Source organism: Carassius carassius, chromosome 19 (assembly GCF_963082965.1).
Source record: "Carassius carassius chromosome 19, fCarCar2.1, whole genome shotgun sequence".
In the NCBI taxonomy this organism is placed as follows: domain Eukaryota; kingdom Metazoa; phylum Chordata; class Actinopteri; order Cypriniformes; family Cyprinidae; genus Carassius; species Carassius carassius.
This window is the reverse complement of record NC_081773.1, coordinates 26,675,645-26,695,997: the sequence shown is the minus strand read 5'-3', so window position 1 is coordinate 26,695,997 and position 20,353 is coordinate 26,675,645. Positions and strand designations below refer to the sequence as shown.

Genomic DNA, 20,353 nt, shown 5'->3' with positions numbered 1-20,353 from the left:
ATCTCAGTGAAACAGAACTCATTACATGAATGTGTTCATCTCTCAGGTATGGAGGATAGAGGACAATGAGCCAGTCCCTGTGGAGAGGAAGTGGCTTGGCCACTTCTATGGTGGGGACTGTTACCTCATTCTCTACAAATATGAAGTCAACAGCAAACTACACTACATTCTGTACATGTGGCAAGTAAGTGTCTCTTCTGTCCTTATTTAATCATTGGATATTGTAATCTAATCCTGTACGAAGAAGATTTTTTTAATGTTTTTGAAAGAAGTCTTGATCACCAAAGCTGGATTTATTTGTTCAATAATAAAAAGAAATGTTGTGATATATTATTATAAGGTAAAACATTTTTTCTATTTTAATATATTTTAAAATGTAAGATGTAAATTCAATTAAAAGTCAGGAATTTAGAATTTTAAAGGCATTTTCAGTGCAATTGTGATTACTGATGGCACTTTAGGGCCGCAATGCCAGCACAGCGGAGCTGACAGCTTCTGCATATCAGGCTGTGATCCTGGACCAGAAGTACAATGGAGAACCAGTACAGGTCCGCGTTCCCATGGGAAAAGAGCCTATGCACTTAATGGCCATTTTTAAGGGCAAAATGGTTGTTTATGAGGTAAGTTTGTCTGTTCCTCTCTCCAGAAGCCGCACTTGGACATGTCTTATGTTGTAACAACAAAAACCGAAAAAAAAAATCACTTCCTGTTTTGAAGATGATTTTGTTTCTGTTCTTGAAAAAACTACCAGAAAAAAGTGCAACAGCTTGCTACTTGGACAGTACCTTCAAAGGGTACAACTTCGTCCCTAGTCACTTTATAGGGGGTTTTTATGAGGAGGGAGTACTTTAAAATAGTAATATGCACCTTTTTGCGGGCAGTTAAGATACAACAGTGTACTTCTGAAGCTACTGCTTTAGTAGCATGCAAAAATATTTTTTTTGCTATAAACATACCTTCATCTGTCCAAGTTTAATTTGCAAGGACAATTAAAGTAAGCTACTCATAGCCTGGCAAGAAAAGCAAGCAATGTGTGGCCCCTTGAAAACATTTGAGACGGAGATGTCAAATAGTGAAAGTGAAAAAAGTGAAAGTCGTGACATTTGCCAAGTATGGTAACCAATACTCAGAATTGGTGCTCTGGATTTAACCCATTCAAGTGCACACACACACAGCAGTGAGAAGTGAACACACACCCGGAGCAGTGGGCAGCTATATCCAGCGCCTGGGCAGCAACTGGGCGTTCAGTCCCTTGCTCCAGGACACTTCAGCCATGGGTATTGAGGGTGGAAGAAAGAGCTGTTAATTCATTTCCCCCCCACCTACAACTCCTGCCAGCACCGAGACTCGACCTGTGACCTATATATATATATAATTTTTGCGACAACATCACAAAAGTGAACCCCTTTTCCATCAGTTGCTGCATGGATAGAATGACTGTAGGCTTCAACTCTAGAGAAAGAGAGAGCGAGAGACAGAGTGAGATATTGCAGCATGTGGTGCATCCCTTCAATTCGGGCAGGGATCTCCCTTTTTGGATTGTTATATGTATCTTGAAAAAGAGAGAGCCTACTTGTTAGAATATTTTGAGATCATGAAAATATCTCTAGTGCCTTTTTTAATCATCTGTCCTACAATGAGCCTAACCAAATCCATAAAATCACTTCATATTGGCCATGCAGAACATGACAGAAACTAACACATGATATCAATGGACTGTATGTGGAGTAGACCTGCAGATTAGGCCAAATTGTAACAAGCTATTAAAATTGCCAAATGCCTCATTCATCATTGCAAAACAATGCCAAAACAACAGGCTAACACATACTGCAACTAGGCAGTCAGTGCAGTTTAATTATGAAAGATATTTTATACATAAATATAATAAAACAATGACTATTAAGCCAGTATTCACACTAATACATTAAGCTGCAGGTAAATCTTAAAAACCTTACATCAACCATGCTCTTGTCATCTGATAAGTTTAATTAATGTGCATGCTAGATTCACTTATAATAGTTCGTCATTAAAACTCAACAAGGATTTATGAAATCATGGCCACGAATTAACGTCGTAGTAATTAATAAAACTAGCTCACAAATTCTTAATTTGGTGGGAATTAATTATTAATTCATAGTTAGCAGTTTTCACTATGTAAACTTCGCACCGTTTTAACGTTATAAAATAAAACTTAATTAAATATCGGTACTCACCGTCTGATTGCTGTCCACGTCGTCCATCTTTAATTAGTGTTGATCCAGTACGGTAGGTGGCGCTGTCACAAAAAAACTAGGGTCCTAAAGCTGGGGTCCAAGAGTTGCGGTCCTGAAACTGCAGCCTCCGGTTGTGCAGGAATACCCTTCTCATATTTTTAGCAATAGCCACAAAAAAAACATTGTATGGGTCAAAATTACACATTTTTATTTTATGCCAAAAATCATTAGGATATTAAGTAAAGATCATGTTCCATGAAGATATTTTATAAGTTACCTACCATAAATAAATCAAAACCTAATTTTTGATTAGTAATATGCATTGCTAAGAACTTTATTTAGACAACTTTAAAGGCGATTTTCTCAGAATTTATATTATTATTATTATTAATTTATTTTCTTTGCACCCTCAGATTCCAGATTTTCAAATAGTTGTATCTCGGCCAAATATGGTCCTATCCTAACAAACCATACATTCATTGAAAGCTTATTTATTCAATTTTCATATGATGTATAAATCTAAATTTCGATAAATTGACCCTTATGACTGGTTTTGTGGTAATAATTGTGTATGGTGCCTCTAGTGGTAAAAATTGTATAAATAATTGTAAAAAAAATTCTACAAATCCTGTCATACGTGCACAAACTGACAGTCACCACTTATAAGCTATTACTAAATATTGTAGAAACATAATTTTCTGTAAAGTTGCTTTGTAACGATTTGCATTGTAAAAAGCGCTATACAAATAAACTTGAATTGAATTGAAATGAATAGTGGTGCAGAAATGACACACTTTAACTTTAAGCCTTGCAGTGAATGCATTCACCTCTTCACCTAACAGGAAGGAAGTTCCAGAGAAGGCTCCTCCCAATCTCAACCATCAGTAAGACTGTTTCATGTCCACGGAACAAATGAGTACAACACACGTGCTGTTGAGGTGCCTCCGCGCTCATCTTCTCTAAACTCCAACGATGTGTTTATGCTCAGCACTGATAAGTGCTGCTACCTGTGGTACGGCAAGGTTGGTAGTTTCATATGCTTAGAATATCTGCCATATTTCAGAAGACATTTCTGCATATTTCTTACCTGTCTGTCCTACATAGTTGCCTTAAATATTACCATGCAGGGCTGCAGTGGAGATGAGAGAGAGATGGCCAAAACACTAGCTGACATCATCTCCAAGAGAGAGAAGAATGTTATTGCAGAGGGACAGGAACCAGCTGACTTCTGGGTAAACCTTGGTGGAAAGTCACAGTATGCCAGCAGCAAAAGGTATAGTAACATTTGCACAGTGTACATTGTAAAAGAACAAATTATCTGCTTGGCTCTGTTCCAAATCCTACAGAAAATAAAATGTTGTGAAATATCATTAATATCATTAAGTTAAAATAACTGTTTTCTATTTAATATATTTTAAATTGTAATAAATTTCAGTGATTTCAAAGCTGAAAGTCTAGTCTACAATGTAAAAATTGCTTTTAAAGTAAAAAATTACAATAATATAAATTGTTTATTTCAAATAATTTTTAATTCCACTTTCTTCCATTCAAATCGAATTCTACATCTTTTAGTTTAAATTCAATTCAAAGTCAGGAATTTAACTGGAATTCTCATTCACATTACATTATATACTAAGTCTGCATCTTAACTGAAATGGAATATTATAAATTAATATAAAGTTTAAATCAGACAAAAACAGTGCAACAGTCAGGGTACATAAGTAAAAATTCTATTCAGTTTCTCCACAGGGAAATTTATTTTTAATGATAACTTAAAAAAGACAGACCTGTTGCTGTGAAGAAAATTCCACCAATCAGAGAGCAAACAAATCTTGGTGGTTTAGTTCATGGCTTATAATGCTTTAATAAATACTTTCTAAAATCCCAATGTGAAAAGTGAATGGAAAAAATACTTCTGGAACCAACATTGCAGAAAAAGTGGGTGGCAACTGTTGCACTCTATAGCGTTCCTCAAATGAAGAATACAGGAGAGTGATAAATACAATTGATTTCAAGAGGGTTTAACATTGGAGAATGCATTTTGGCATTGCATTCCTTGCAAAGGATATATGCAATGCTGCCTTCACAGACAGTTCACAAGTTTTAGGACACAGCTTATGCATTTCTTCTTTTCTTCAGACTTCAGGAGGAGAACTGCAGTATCACGCCCCGGTTGTTTGAGTGCTCCAACCAGACAGGTCGCTTTATAGCAACAGAGATTACAAACTTTAACCAAGATGACCTGGATGAGGATGACGTGATGTTGCTGGACATCTGGGATCAGGTGAATGTCGGCATGGTTTTCTCTCTTCACACATGGTTTTCTCTCTTCTTTCCAGACCACTAGAAATAACAGCACAAATACGTTCTGTCAGGTGTACCTGTGGATCGGTAAAGGTGCCAACGACAAGGAGAAGAATGAGGCAGTGGTTACAGCGCAGGAGTATCTGAAGTCCCATCCTGCAGGGCGTGACCTGGATACACCTATTCTAGTGGTGAAGCAAGGGTTTGAGCCACCCACTTTTACAGGCTGGTTCCACGCCTGGGACCCACAAAAGTGGAGTGTAAGTAGATTAAATGAGTTTGAGCATGACCGTTTAATTCACAAGCGTACGGCATAGTCAATAAAAAAAATTTGTCTTTTAGGGTGGGAAATCCTATGAGCAGCTGAAAGCAGAACTTGGCACGGCAACTGATCTCATCGAAATTACTGTGGTAGGTTATTCATTCTTCTTCATTTCACTAGCACTGTCAAGATCGTGGGTTCGGTTACTTAGGGGATACATGAACTAATAAAATGTACAGTATAGCTTGAATGCTTTTTTGTGCAAAAAGCACCTTCTAAATGCATAAATGCACAGCAGCAATTGAAAGTGAAAAATGGTTTAACATCTTGTGCACAGGATCTGACCAAACCGACGTCAAACCAAACCAACTCAAGTAACTCAACTCAAGGGGTTAACTTACCCCGTCCTGTGACGGAAACCTTCCCTCTAGAGGAGCTGGTGAACGTTCAGACAGAAGACCTGCCTGAAGGAGTCGACCCCACAAGAAAAGAGGTGAACTCTTGATCTACAAACAACTTGCACAAATCTGACACACAATGCCAAAATGCAATGAAAAAAAAATGTCCAAAACAATTAAAACTGTATATATGCTGTGTGTGTATATATATATATATATATATATATATATATATATATATATAATGTAATTAAATAAAAAAAATCTTAAAATATAAAAAATTTAACTCTTACAATACTTTTAAAGAAAATAAAGCTTATTTTAGGACTCTGCCTTATTGTTGCCTTATTTTCATGACAATTGAGCTTTGTGCATTGAGGTAATGATAATAAATGAGGCATTCTCATTACTGTAAAGCAACCAATGCCATTCTCATTTTACTTTAAGATTATAATTAATATTATTATTATTAATTACACACGATAGTAGTATATGCCTTTATTTTTTAAGTGAATAATAAAATAAATCACAGTTAGAAAAATCTTAATAGCACATTTTTCTTTCTTTGATTTTTGGAGTGAAATGTAAACATGTTTTCGTCAGATTAATCTGTTGATAAAACTAACACACATCTCTGTCATCTATGCAGGACTATCTCTCAAACGACGACTTTAACCTGATCATGGGGGTTTCTCGGATTGATTTCTATGCCCTGCCGTCCTGGAAGCAGCTGAACCTGAAGAAATCAAAGGGCCTGTTTTAGGATGGGCACAAATACACTCCTGTTCTGCGAAATGGACCTCTCATGCTAAACTGTATGAATGCTAGTAGTGGTGCGATGCAAATACACTACAGTCAGGATCCTTTCCTTTTAGAATTTTTAGATTTACATGTTTACATGTTTAATTACTTTATTTAAATGTGTTGTTTTGCACATGCAAATTGATTTATTTGAAATTGCCATATATTATAAAAGAGAATTAATTATATTGAGTATAATTTTGTAACAGAAAATATGGATGATATGGGAAAATGAAGTTTGCAAATCTGTCTTTTTTACACAGGGATTTGTATTAAAGCTGCATGGTAAACTTCCAATGTAATCTTTTCTTAATGCATCTCAAGAGGAAACCTTCAAGCACTGACTAGCTGCTTTACACTTAAGTGGCTTAAGCACTACAATACATTTTAATATATTTCAATAAAGATAAAAGTTTTATGTTATGTTAATTGTGTATGCTGAGTATTAATTATAAAAGACGCTTGGAGACTTCTGTATACTGTCTTAATGTGTAATTTCCATTGGTATGAATCATTTACTGCATACAAGAGGCACACCACCTGTCTAATGGAAAAGTCAATAAACAGGGACAGACTCATTGTAATGGAAAATCTTTTGTTGCCTCATTGCTAATGCAAATATTGTACATTTACTTAGGCACAAATGCAATATAGTATTGTAAAACTTTTTGTGACCCTAAGCAAAGCAATAATAGGCTACTTGTTTCAAAAACAGTGTTCATTAGCATACAGGTCAAAGTTTGAGAATGATAGTCAAATAAGGGCAGCCTACTAGTTTCTTATGAAAGCTATCAGATGTTAAAGTCAAGTCGTGTGAAAAAGACCTTTAAACAAGTCTAGGCTAGTTTGTTGCTCTCCACAAGTCTCTAAATGAGAGATGCTAAAAGCAGCAAACCAGACCAACCTGACTGACTTCGAAGTAGCCTACAGCAAAACAATGATCACGAATAAATTAACTAATTATATCAATATTTATAATATTATATTCATATATCAAAGTATAAATATCAAATTCATAAATCAAGTTGCAAACACAAAGGTAATTACTATACCTTGAGATTTTTGCTATGGCTGCATCAAACATTAGACGGGGTTCCTAGGGGCTGTCTTGTGATTGTTGTAATTCCGAGGTTTTTTTTCTGTTTGGAGATAAGTTAGACGTTTGGAGGTTTTCGAAGTATATAGTTATTTCATAAATAGGTCATGAATTTCGGGCAAAGTTAAGAGAGTTACAAACTTACAAGTGGCCAAAGAAATGATAGTTGACTGGCGCCATCTTCTGTATGAGGATGAAATGGTTAGCTCATTTTGTTGCTATCTGTATATGCTAGCATAGTGTATTTTTAAAAGTAAGTATTCTATTTAAAAGCAGCACTATTCCTATGGATTTGCATAATTTGGGTAATTTAGAAATTGTTTAGCAGAAATGAATAGTAGCCTAGGCTTCAGCGAATCTGCCTGTTTACTGGAATATTACTTAATAGTTGTGAAGTGTCACTCATCGAAGTTTAAATAAAATAATTAAAAATAAGGCATTAAAACTATTTTAATATATAAGTATTTATTTGGTTAGTTTAAATGGGGCTGCATCAGGTGTCTTTAGTTTTCATAACAATAATTTTTCCCCTACACAGAGATTTATTTTAAAGTTCAATAAAAAACGTGTTCAATTCATGTAATTTCAGATAGATAGTTTTATCATTGTGCAGCCTTCAAAGTGCAAAGGGAAGAACATAATGCTGCGTACTATAGTTGAATCTTCATCTGCCATTGGATGGACATTGGATCATCTGCATGATTATGTAAATAATTATATATTGTATGGACTACAAAGGTCAGGTTTTAAAGGTTTCCAGGCAGCAGTGCATGAGGGAAGCACTGGTACATTAGTGCAGAGTTCACTATTCTCTTATCACCTGTGCTCTCGGTTAAAAGTTGCTATTTGTTATACATGAATACATTTTCAGCTTTTCTCTCTCTAAACAGCTCGACATAGCAGCAGGAATGAGCTCTTGTTCTGGACCAGAAGATGCTAAAGTTGTAATTGTAGGTTCAGGTTTTGCAGGGTTGGCCGCTGCAGCCACATTGGTGAAGGGAGGATTTGAAAATGTCCTGGTTCTTGAGGCGAAGGAAAGAATTGGAGGTCGGGTGCACACCATTAAACCCTTCACAGAGAACATCATTGAAGTTGGAGCGAACTGGATCCACGGACAGAAAGGAAACTACCTATACAAGTTTGCGATGGAGAAGAACTTGTTATGCGAGGGACCTTCTGCATCCAAAAACATGTGCCTGCCTCGTTCTGTAACCCCTCAAGATTACTTTTTCAAAGAAGATAGGAAGCAGGTCTCCAAAACAGTTGTAGATCAGGTGTGTTCGCACTTCAGCAAGCTCACCGACAAAGCTTTTGATGATGAACTTGAGTGCAGGCACAGGAAACTAAGTCTGGGTGCTTATCTGGATGATGCCTTTGGTGAATCTCCTTTAGCAGCGAAAGAAGACGGCCAGCAAGTTTTTGAATGGTGCAAAAGGGCTGAATGCACAGACGAGGCTTGCTCTAGCCTCTATGAAGTGTCTGCCTCTCAGATTAACTATTACACTGCTTTAGAGGGAGGATTTTTTAACACTTTGGGACCTGGTGGCTATCAAGCAATCTTAGATGTTCTCCTGAAAGATCTACATTCAGGAACCATCCAGTGTAGTGCACCTGTCAAGAGCATCCGATGGGATTTGGTCAAAAAGGGCCACTGTGAAGACCAAAGGTATCCTGTTCAGGTCGTTTGTGAAAATGGACAGAGCTTTGAGGCAGACCATGTGATTGTCACCGTCTCTCTGGGGGTTCTCAAAGATAAAGCCTCAACCATGTTTGAACCGCCCTTACCGCCAACAAAACTGTCTGCGATTGAGAATCTCGGCTTTGGCATAGTAGACAAAATATTCTTGTTTTTTGAGAAGAGATTCTGGCCAGATGACTGTGCCGGGGTGCAGTTGTTGTGGAAAGAGGGGCCTGAAGATAAAGATGTTTATGAGTCTCTGTCTGAAGGGGAAGCCTGGAAGAAGACGTGGTTTAAGAAGATCACTGGTTTTGATACAGTGGCCCGTCATCCCACGGCTCTGTGTGGCTGGATCACAGGTAGAGAAGCACTGTATATGGAGAAACTTCAGGACAGTGAAATAGGAGATATCTGTATAAGGTATGGTAACATAAATGATGAAATATACAGAGGTGGGTAGAGTACCAAAAAACTGTACTCAAGTAAAAGTAAAAGTACTTCTAGAAATATTTACTCAAGTAAAAGTAAAAGTACTAGTCTTGAATAGTTACTTGAGTAAGAGTAAAAGAGTATCGGGAAAAAAATCTACTCAAGTAGTTAGTTACTAGTTACTTTGGGTCATATATAGCCTACTGAGCCTATTTTTATTTAGATATATAGATAAAATGTATGTAATGTATGTGTGTGTATAAATGTATATATTTAATCAGCCTTTACTCCAATTTATGTAATTTATTATAAAACCCTGTCTGTTTACTTAAGTAACAGATATAGGTGTCATGCCATAACATATTTTTAATACGACTGACTTTATATTAAATGTGAATTTAACATTGAAAGTTAATGTGATATAAATATTGCTACTAATCTTTCATTGTTCAGAAAGAGAGCAAATAACATTTACATTATTAAAGATAATTTTCACTGACAGTCTAGATTTCAATCACTCTCAGAAACTCCCATTAAAATCACTGAAACTGTTAACACTGTGAAATCAATATCTTGATTAAAGATTCGTACACACATCTGCACTTTGTTGTTCCTGCGAGAGAATTCGCCAGAAAGAGGTAGGCCTATTCAGTCAGTGAGCGAGTGAAGGAAGCACCGGCATTTTAGCGATGACTCATCGGAACACCTCTGATTGGCCAATGCTTTAATAAGCTCAAAAGAATCATGTGTGATTTTTTATAATGCGCAGTGCTGTAAAAACACATCTATCTCTTGACTCCCCTCTGTTAAAGGCCACACACGTACAACAAACTAATGTCACAGTGGTATCGTGTACTGTAATCGAATGTAGCCCAAGTTATTACCTGTTAAACAGTAGACAGCACACGCGGCGTTCATCTAATAAGGATCTCCATCGCAAGCAATAGCCTTTGCAGATTTGCTTTCAATTCAGTGCAGTTCCATAGCCACGTTTTCAACGCTGCTGATGTTAAACGTTACAGTGAACCACTTCAGACGCTCAGCGCGTGCGGCAGGGAACTGAACGACTCATTCAAACTGATTCATGAACCAATTCATTCGTTTGCCAATTGGTTTGATCAAGCCTTTGAACAGAATTGACTCAAAAGAATGAATCATTCGCGAATGGGCATCGGTCATTGCCCAGAGAAAAGTAGACGGCGCGTTTGGAATAAACTGAAGCATTTATAACATTTATTGCATTAAGATAAAGTAACGAGAGGAGCGTCGCCCACAGTAACGAAGTAAAAGTACAGATTTTTCCCCAAAAATTTACTCAAGTAAGAGTATAAAGTACCCATCTTTAAATATACTCCGAAAAGTATTAGTTACCCCAAAAAATTACTCAAGTAAATGTAACGAAGTAAATGTAACTCGTTACTACCCACCTCTGGAAATATATGACATATGATCATTTTACAATGGTTAAATATTGGTAAATAAAAAAACAATAACAACAATTTAATTTGTGTTTTTGGGGGCTGCACTGTGATCCAATTTTTGGTATACAAAACTAATGTTGCAATGAATGACATTATGAATGACAGTCAGGGTAAAAATGTTTCATAGTCATTATTTTTTGCTTGGAATAAATAAAAAAGAATAGTGGGCGAAAATCAAAAGTGAATAATAGGGACTGTCGAACACTAAGAAGGATCGTTTTCAGACAATACAGGACTATTGATGCAAAGTAACGGCAAATTTCCGTATTCTACTTGAAAAACCTTTTTCTACAAAAACTAACCACACAGAACTTCACACAGTCAAAATCCATGAAAGCATTGTAATTGCTAGACATTTAATCACAGACACTAATGCTAAAATGTAAAAAAGATGTTCAAAAAGATGAACAAGATGAATATATCAAACCACTATGGTCAGTTTTGGAGAGAACAGTGAGAAGCAGATTCTCTCCTTCAACATCTCTGAAGTATTAAGGCAGTGTTCTGATAGATGACATTCTACTGTAAACTATGCAAATGCTGTATGAACCTATTCTAAAAAGGCTGGGACCTTTATCATTTGTTGGTAGAGTTTGGAACGTGTTGTAAAATATATGGTTATCAGTAAATGGCAGTAATAATCTAAAAAATTTCTGACAAATTCTGTTCATGTCTTTGAAGGTTGCTCAGGTCTTTCACAGGCTGGGCAGTGCCAGAGGTCTCAAAGACGCTGATCTCCAGATGGGGATCTGATTCTCACGTCCGTGGCTCCTACACATTTATTCCTGATGGTGTTGATGGAGTGAAAGCACACAATGCATTAGCATCACCTCTTCCTCCTAATGATGAATCCAAAGGGAGGAAGGTAACTTCTTAATAAATTGTACAAGTGTTTGATTGTTTATATTACAGGTGCATCTAAAAAAATGTGAATATCGAATATATGAATTTTTTTTTTTTTTACTAATTTCAAAAAGTGAAACTTTCATATTTTGTAGATTAATTACATGTAACATTTAAACGTTTGTTTTAATTTTGATGATTAGAGCTTACAGCTCACGAAACACAAAAATCCAATCAATACCAATACCTGGTAGGGGCTCCTTCCTTAAGCACAAATGACATTTAGCATCAGTGAGGTGTGGCATTAAAGCGATCAGCATGTGGCACTGCTGAGAAACTATTGAAGCACAGGTTTCTTTAAAAGCGGCCTTCAGCTCATCTGTATGGTTGGACCGACTGTTTCTCATCTTTCTCTTGAAAATATCCCATGGATTTCATATGGGGTTCAGGTCAGGCATGTTGGCTGGCCAGTCAAGCACAGTAATATCATGGTCAGCAAACCACTTGGAAGTGGTTTTGGCACTGTGGGCAGGTGCTAAGTCCATAAAGCTTGCCAGCAGATGGAAGCATAAAGTGCTCCAAAATCTCCTGGTAGATGGCTGCTTTGACTTTTGACTTGATAAAACACAATAGACCAACACCAGCAGATGTCACGGCACCCCAAATCATCACTGACTTCAGAAACTTCACACTGGACTTCAAGCAGCTTCAAGATTCTGTGCCTCCCCAGTCTTCCTCTAGACTCCAGACCTTGATTTCCAAATGAAATGAAAAATTTACTTTTATCTGAAAAGAGGACTGGACCACTGAGCAAGAGTCAATTTTTTTCTCCTTTGCCCAGGTCAGATTCTTCTGACATTGTTTCTGCTTCAGAAGTGGATTGGTGGCCCTTTTCTTGAAGATATATGAGCTTGGTGACTCTTGATGCACTGACTTCAGCTTCAGTCCACTCCTTCTGAAGCTCTCCCAAGTGTTTGAATTGCCTTTGCTTGACAGTATACTCAAGCTTGCGTCTTCCCTGTCGCTTTTGAACCTTTTCCTATCCATTTTCATCCTTCCAGTCAACTTTGCATTTTATATGCTTTGATATATTTTTCAGTAATGACCTTCTGTGACTTAGTGATCAGTGATCGTCTTCTGGACCATTACCAAGTCAGCAGTCTTCCCCATTATTGTGGTTTCAAAGAACAAGAGGTACCTGGAATTTATACTGTAGTCATTTAATGAAACTCAAATGTAAATATTCTAATATTTTGAGAGACTGGATTTTTGAGCTATAAGTTCTAATCATCAAAATTAAAACCAAAAACTTTTGAAATGGTGTACTTTACATGTTATGACTCTAGAATATATGAAAGTTTCACTCTTTGAAACAGGTTACAAAAAAGTACTTTTTCACGATATTCAATTTTTTTTAGATGCACCTGTGTATACAGTACATTACATATAGGAATTTTTTATATTTATTTAAATATTTGTATTTTATATTTTTATATATTCTATTTAGCTTTTTTATTATTTACATTTTAGCTTTAGTAGTTTTAGTACTTCAACTGATTTTATAGAAGTTTGCTGCCAAGGCGATGTTTCTAAATTTCAGTTTAAGTTTTTCTTTTAACTTTTATATTTTATTTTGCTTAGGTTTTTTTTTTTCAGTTAATGAAAAAACATTATTTTAGCTTGAACAATAGCAACACCGAAATATTCTGATGTGAATTGCAATAGTGAAAAAGATTGCATTTTACAATTTCAAGCAGTGATGAAGTTAAGAATAAAATGATTGTATTTGTCTTTGTTTTCGAAGCACCTTCAGGTGTTGTTTGCTGGTGAAGCTACACATGAGAACTTCTACACCACGACCCATGGAGCGTATCTCACAGGGGTCAGAGAAGCAGAGCGACTCATAAGCTATTACGCTGATTGAGCATACAGAGAGGAAAACATACACTTTGTTTCATAAAGACAGCATTTTATAGAATTGCTCTCACACCCTAATCTTACACAAAACAGCTGCCTATCAAACATCATTATCTGTGAGTGTTAAGCTAAATCCAGCTGGTCATGGTACAATGCATATCTGTCCTGTTAATTGTTAATTGTTCTCGGTGTTGTGCGTGTAGTACTGATGGAGAAATATTCTTTCCCAATCTCCAGGGAATGTTAAATAATATTTTATAAAAATGAAAGATGATTACATTCATTTGATAAAATTAATTAAATAAAGTAAACGAGTGGTTCTTAATCTGTGATACAGTTCCCTCAGGTGGCATGCAGCATGACCCCTGACAATTGAATATTGATCATTATAAAATGTAAAGAACTTCTGATTTAGTTTGCTGTGTAATTACACAGTGCCTTGACTTAAATGAATAATTTATTTGGGAATATGTATATTTGTTGATTTAAATGAATAAACTATAATGCAAATCAAACTTTCACATTCTTATTTACTATTTTCCTAATTTATTATTATTTAGAATAAGGAAAAAGTTATCAAAACTATGAAAGGCTTGTTTAAGCCGTTCTTTCAGCAGGGATAGTAGTTAAAACAAAGTTTAATCTGGGACTTGGCGAACTTGAATAGCCTTTAAAAAGCAGAACAAAAACATTTAAACAGAACAAATCAGACAACTCAAAGTACAACAGAACAATGTTTACGAATAAAATCGAACTAAATATATGAATGTGTCTAATATGAGTCATAAATGACTATTTTCGTGAAAAACCTACAAAGACACCTGTAGGTCGTTGTAATTGCTGCAGCAAACGTTAGATGGCATTCTTGAGGTGAGTAGGTACAGGCGTGTATTTTCCTGTCTTGTGTTTTTGGCTATAATGTTCTTTTAATTTCTCTTTTTTTTATTTGTTGTCTTTTTCTGTTTGGAGGTGGTATAGCTGTTTAGAGGTTTTCGAAGTAGTAGCCTATCTCATAAAGAGTTCATGAAGTTCGGGCTAAATTACCTTTGCCTCATGCACAAGGTGACCAAAATAGTTTACCAGCGCCATCTTACGCCATCAGGGGCACGTCTCCACGTTTCAGGTTTCAGGTTTCAGGTTCAACCAACTCTGAGTTAAAACTTGAACTCTGAGTTTACTTTAGAGGTGGAAAGTAACTAATTTCAAATACTTCGTTACAGTAGCATACTTTCAATTTTTTTCTACTTTCTTGAGTAGGCTTTTATACGTGGTACTTTTATTTGAGCAAAATAAAACTAAATTATTCTACTTCGCTACATTTATTTTTCATCGAAAGTACAAAAATAAATAATTATTAGACTAAGGAGATGCGGATGGAAAAACAGCGATCCAGCGTTTGACAGGTTCTTTTCAAACTCGTGGCAAAGCCCTGTGCTTCAGGCAATAATAGACAGATCTGACTCAGGTAAGAATAATATAATAATAATAATAACAATAACGTTGAATAAAAACTTGAAGTTCAGCTGCGGGGTGCGGCATTTAAACTGCGCTTTGCTTTGACTGTCAATCACCGGCATTGTCGTTTAGAATCAATAGCATTTCAATAATTGAGTGAATGTATGCTCTAATTTTAAATGATCCAAGATGGCAGAAACTATGTTTGTCCTGTATTGTCTGTCTCTTGTTTGGAAAGGACATCTCTTTTAAATATTATTTTTTAACCTTGAGAATTACAACATTTGGACTTTTAAGGCATACTGAGTGGATTATTGTGTTGTGCCGTGGAGTTTACTTGCTTATTCCTGGTATTTTTGGGCCTCTGGATCTCTGCACTACTGACTCACAGTTTGCATCATTCTCTGGAACAGCAATGAGGTACATCGCCACCACTACATCTATGTGTTTTGCCTCAAATGGGTGAAAGAAACCCCAAAAATCCTTGATTGACATTGAGGCACAGTACTAAGTTTTATTGGTGAATGTTTTCAAACTGGATTTGCTGGAGTCTTTTTATGTGGCTTACATAGCTGTGTCCTAGTAGCCCTTTTGTGTCTTGGCTTACACTACAATGGACTTTTATTTTGGCTCATCCACTAGCAACTAGCCACAGGAAACAATTGTAACAATTTTTAAGCACTATTTGCAGCAAAGCAGGTGGCTTTCTCATAGCTGCTACCAGCTAGCTACCACTAGCTGCAGTTACAGCTATCACTGCTTGCCGCCACCAGCTACTGCCTTAACCATCAAGCTGCTGCCTGCCTAAAACTCTTTTATTGGGCTCTGCCTACCTCAGCTGTGGCCCTCACATCCTTACTACCTCACTGCCTGCCTACTAAGGACCCAGCTCCCCCCATCCCACCAGTTTATCGTCTGCTGCAGCCTTAGTAGCTACAGCTTCAGCTGGTTGAACCATCCGACTGTCATCGGCTACAGCCACAGTTGCCTCCATCTTTGGGCGGTTATCTGTTTAAAGTCTCAGCTGCATCTTCCCCCGTTGGACTTATCGTCTGCTACGGCATCAGCTGCCTCCGTCACTGGTCTGGTCGTCAGTTGCCTTAGCTGCTGCTTTCTCCACCACCGCACTTGTCGTCTGCTAAGGTCTCAGCTGGTTTTATCGCTGGAATTGTCGCCTGCCACAGCCTTGGGTTGCCTTTCACCACTATCAGGCTGTCACCGGCTACATCCTCAGCTGTCTCCAATACTGGACGGACGTCTGTTTCAGCCTCAGCTGCCTTTCACCACCACCTAGCTATTGTCTTGTTTCAACATAACAGTCTTCTGTTAACTCCTACTTAACTATATATTTCACCTTTTGTTATACAAAGCTGTCTGTCTAGTGTTTAAAAAAAAAATGAAGTTTTATTTAGTCTTGTGTTTAAAAAAAAAGAAATGAAGTTTTATGTAGTCTTGTTTATCCTTCTGATCCCCCTTAATAGTGGGGTTGTCCATTTACAGTCAGAAAATGAGTCCATCAAAAGTGAGTTCCCTTATGTAGTCTCAAGGCCTGAAATCTTTTCCACTGTCCAATTTAAATCACAGGGGCCAAGTCATTCATTTATGTTTGTTTATAAGGCTAAAAATCTACTCCACGTTCACTGCCTCTCCATTTTGAAGGATTGGTTTATTGTCTCTGCAGACTCAATTCCTGTTTTTTCATTAAAAATCATTAAATTCTAGATCTGGGACTTTCTGCTGCAAATCAGTCCAGACTCCTTGTTATTATTTTATTACTAATCTCTGGAAATGTTCAGCCTATAGAACTCCGTCTGCATCAAATGACTCTTCATCTACATTATCAAATTTGTTAAGTCAAGTTATTTGTAATGACACTATTGTTGTTGGTGATCTGAACTGGGACTGGCTAAGGCCAATATCGGATGCTTTTAAAGAGCAGTGTGACAGTTTAAATTTGACTCAATTAATTAACACTCCTACTCGGCCAAATCCTAAATGTCCGGAGAAATCATCACTCACTGATTTAATCCTGACCAATGTCCCTTTTAAGTACTCTGTAATAGGTGTTTTTGCTAATGATGTGAGTGATCACTGTGTAATTGCTGTTGTCAGAGATACTAAGGTGCACCTCGTATTGTTGAAAGGCGAAATATGAAAATGTTTGTTGAGCAGGGTTTTTTATATGATTTATTTTATTTTGACTGGAGTAGCATTGCCTTGATTGATGATGTGGAATTAGCCCTGACTTTTTTTCAAAACAGTTTTCTTGATATTCTGAACAGACATGCACCTATTCGTAAATTTAGAATTAAGGGTCGGGACAATTCCTGGTTTACTTCTGAGATTTCTAATTTGCTCCACGAAAGAAATGTAGCCTGGGCAAAAGCAAGGAGTTCGGATACTGATGCTGACTGGGTTGTGTTCAGACGGTCGCGAAACAGTTTCACTTCACTTTTCAGAAAAGCTAAAGCTGAATTTTATTTATCTGAAACTACAAAGAATCTAAATAACCCAAAGAAATTCTGGAAAACTATTAAGTCATTATCTTCATCAACTAAACCAACAGGCTTTCCTTTGTCTCTAGTTAAGAATGGTGTATCTATATCTGACAAAGTAGAAATGGTAAATTGTTTTAATGAGCATTTCATATCATCTGGATTTTTGTTTAATTCTGTTGCCCCCATAGTGTCAGAGTTTTTAAATGACACCTTTATTACTGCTGACAAAACTTTCAGTTTTAGCTCCTTCTCTGTTGCTGATGTTCATAAAGCCCTGAAACAATTGAATCCTCGAAAACCTGCGGGCCCCGATCACTTAGAACCTTTCTTTTTGAAATTGGCTGCAGATATACTAGCTGAACCTCTAACTCATCTTTTTAATCTTTCTAATCTAAAAAGGAGGAGACCCTACCTTGCCAAATAATTACAGACCCATCTCCAAACTTTCAGCTTTGTCTAAAGTGTTGGAATCTTTGGTTGGTGAACAAGTGAAAGAGTATTTAAATGCTCAATCAGTTTTATCTAAGCATCAATCTGGTTTTGGGAAAAAACACAGCACTACCACTGCGGCTATAAAAGTAATTAATGATATAGTCAAAGCGCTTGATGATAAGAAACACTGTGTGTCTATGTTCATTGATTTGTCCAAAGCATTTGAAACTGTTGACCATAGTATACTAGTTCAGAGACTGATTAGTATAGGTATGTCTCAGCACTCTGTGGGCTGGTTTATCAACTACCTCGCTGATAGGACTCAAGCTACACAAGTTGATGGCCTAACGTCAAAATATGCATCTATCTGTAAAGGGGTCCCGCAAGGCTCCATTCTTGGGCCACTTTTATTTACTATTTATATAAACTGTCTTGGGGAAAATGTCCAACATGCATCTTTCCATGTTTATGCAGATGATAGTCATTTATTGTTGTGCTGCTACCATTAGTAAGGCCTATGAATACTTGCAAACTGGTTTCGATAGAGTGCAAGCACAGCTTTGTCATTTAAAGCTTTTGCTTAATGCAGAGAAGACCAAAGTAATGGTCTTTTCAAACTCAAGGAAAAATGAGTTAGACCTGAATATTGTTAATTATCAGGGTAAAACAATTGAGGTAGTTTCATCTTATAAATATTTAGGATTTTTAATTGATGATTACCTTTCTTTTAAGCTTCATATACAGAATTTAGTAAAAAAGTTGAAATTGAAGCTAGGTTTTTTCTTTAAGAACAAATCTTGTTTTACTTATTCTGCCAGAAAAAGGTTAGTCGAGGCTACATTTCTCTCAATGATTGATTATGGAAATCTGTTGTATATGAATGCCCCGTCAAAGTGTCTTCAGATGTTGGAAGCTGTGTTTCATGGAGCATTAAGGTTTATTTCAAATTGCAGACCCCTCACTCATCACTGTACACTTTACTCCACAGTGAATTTGCCCTCTCTGTCAAATCGCCGGCTTACTCACCTTTATAATTTTATTTATAAGGGCATCATAGGCAGGCTACCATGCTACATATCCGAATTTCTTTCTTTTACTCAGAGTACTTATGGTTTACGGTCCCAGAAAATTCTCTCACTGAATGTACCTCAAGCCTGGACAGAGTTTTTCAAAAAGGCTTTCATGTTTTTTGCACCTTCAACTTGGAATGACCTACAGAAAACACTTAAATTACAGTGTCTAGTTTCCTTGAATGATTTTAAACGTTATGTTAAATCTATAGAACATGAGTCCATCTACATGTGTAAATGTTTTAAGTAATGGCATTTTTTATTTAACTGAAATGTACTGGAGTAGTCCTTTTTTATGTTTGTTTTGTGATTGTGTGATCTAATTTGTTCTGCTATCTTGGCCAGGTCTCTCTTGGAAAAGAGTTTCTATATCTCAATGAGACTAACCTGGTTAAATAAAGGTTAAATAAAATAAAAATAAATCGTAATTTTGTCAGCTCCTGAAATGGGTCATACCGTCTATATTACCAGAGCACACAGCAGTGGCCTATAAGTAAATAGATCGATCTACCATGATTTATCTGTCAGTTAGATGCATTTGAAATAATTTTTTCTGTGTTCGTGCTTTGGGTGTGTGTGAAAACTTGGGCGAAGAAACAAGATTGTCTATTGGTGCATTCAAATGTCGGATACATCGTATTTACGAGTTAAACGCACATGAACGACACCACAAAGTAATAATTACAAGTGGGAAACTCTGAATTTTCTTTAAGCTCCGAGTTTACGAGTTGGGGGCGTGTCAATGAAAAACATGCACAGAATCAATGGATCACCAACCATCTTAATATTTTTTTTAGGCAACTTAGATTATAAATGGGTTGTATAAGGTTGTTGTAAAGGAAAGGTCTTTGTTTGTGTGTGTGTTTACCATTGACTGTATAAGGGTGTTATACAAGTAAATTTAAATTGAATATTTGTTTTTCTCTTTTTACAGGCACAAGCTTGTCTGTGAGTCTGAGCCTGAATGAAGGGTACATTTTGCATTTCTGTACTAAAAAATGAGTATAAACTATAACATAATTAAAACTATAACTCCCTAATTCTATAACTCCATAATTGTTTTTCTCACTTTACAGTATGACTGAGTCTGAGACTGGATGAAGGGGTTAAATTTAGCATTTCTGTACCAAGTATAAACTATATCTCAAGATAATCCAAAATTTGAGCAACTTTTAATTTAGTTTTCAGTACATTTCTATCATTAGATCATTAGACAGCTGAGTTCAATTGGTGTCTGGAATATATATATATATATATATATATATATATATATATAAAACATATTATAACCTGGAAGATGCAGGAGCGAGGAAACGATTTCACTGTGATTGGAGCTGCAGAACCACATATTGCATATGTGCATATGCATAGTGCATATTGGCCTATTAAATGGAAAGTTCACCCAAAAATGAAAATTCTGTCACTAATTACTCACTCTCATATCGATCCACCCCTGTAAGACCTTTGTTCATCTTC

The 20,353-nt window shown here is 36.4% G+C and overlaps 2 protein-coding genes and 1 long non-coding RNA gene across 5 annotated transcripts in view; 2 read left to right on the top strand and 1 right to left on the bottom strand.

Moving 5' to 3' along the window:
- The window catches only part of LOC132095488 (villin-1-like), a 16,785-nt gene extending 10,384 nt beyond the window's left edge, over positions 1 to 6,401 (top strand). For all 3 annotated transcript variants that reach the window (XM_059500541.1, XM_059500542.1, XM_059500540.1), the window contains 9 exons: positions 47 to 184; positions 462 to 620; positions 3,056 to 3,235; positions 3,341 to 3,486; positions 4,353 to 4,497; positions 4,589 to 4,777; positions 4,860 to 4,928; positions 5,117 to 5,272; positions 5,827 to 6,401. In XM_059500541.1, the coding sequence (XP_059356524.1) occupies positions 47 to 184; positions 462 to 620; positions 3,056 to 3,235; positions 3,341 to 3,486; positions 4,353 to 4,497; positions 4,589 to 4,777; positions 4,860 to 4,928; positions 5,117 to 5,272; positions 5,827 to 5,940 (1,296 nt within the window). In that variant the 3' untranslated portion in view covers positions 5,941 to 6,401. The remainder of the gene's footprint in view (positions 1 to 46; positions 185 to 461; positions 621 to 3,055; positions 3,236 to 3,340; positions 3,487 to 4,352; positions 4,498 to 4,588; positions 4,778 to 4,859; positions 4,929 to 5,116; positions 5,273 to 5,826) is intronic.
- On the bottom strand, positions 4,053 to 20,353 carry LOC132095490 (uncharacterized). Its single transcript, XR_009422453.1, has 2 exons — positions 20,313 to 20,353; positions 4,053 to 4,556 (listed from the first exon to the last, which is right to left on the bottom strand). It is a non-coding gene; the product is annotated as an uncharacterized LOC132095490 (long non-coding RNA).
- On the top strand, positions 7,724 to 13,442 carry LOC132095489 (spermine oxidase-like). The gene is made up of 3 exons (XM_059500543.1): positions 7,724 to 9,172; positions 11,344 to 11,527; positions 13,310 to 13,442. The coding sequence occupies exons 1-3, from the start codon at positions 7,983 to 7,985 to the stop codon at positions 13,427 to 13,429; spliced, it is 1,494 nt and encodes a 497-aa protein (XP_059356526.1). The 5' UTR covers positions 7,724 to 7,982; the 3' UTR covers positions 13,430 to 13,442.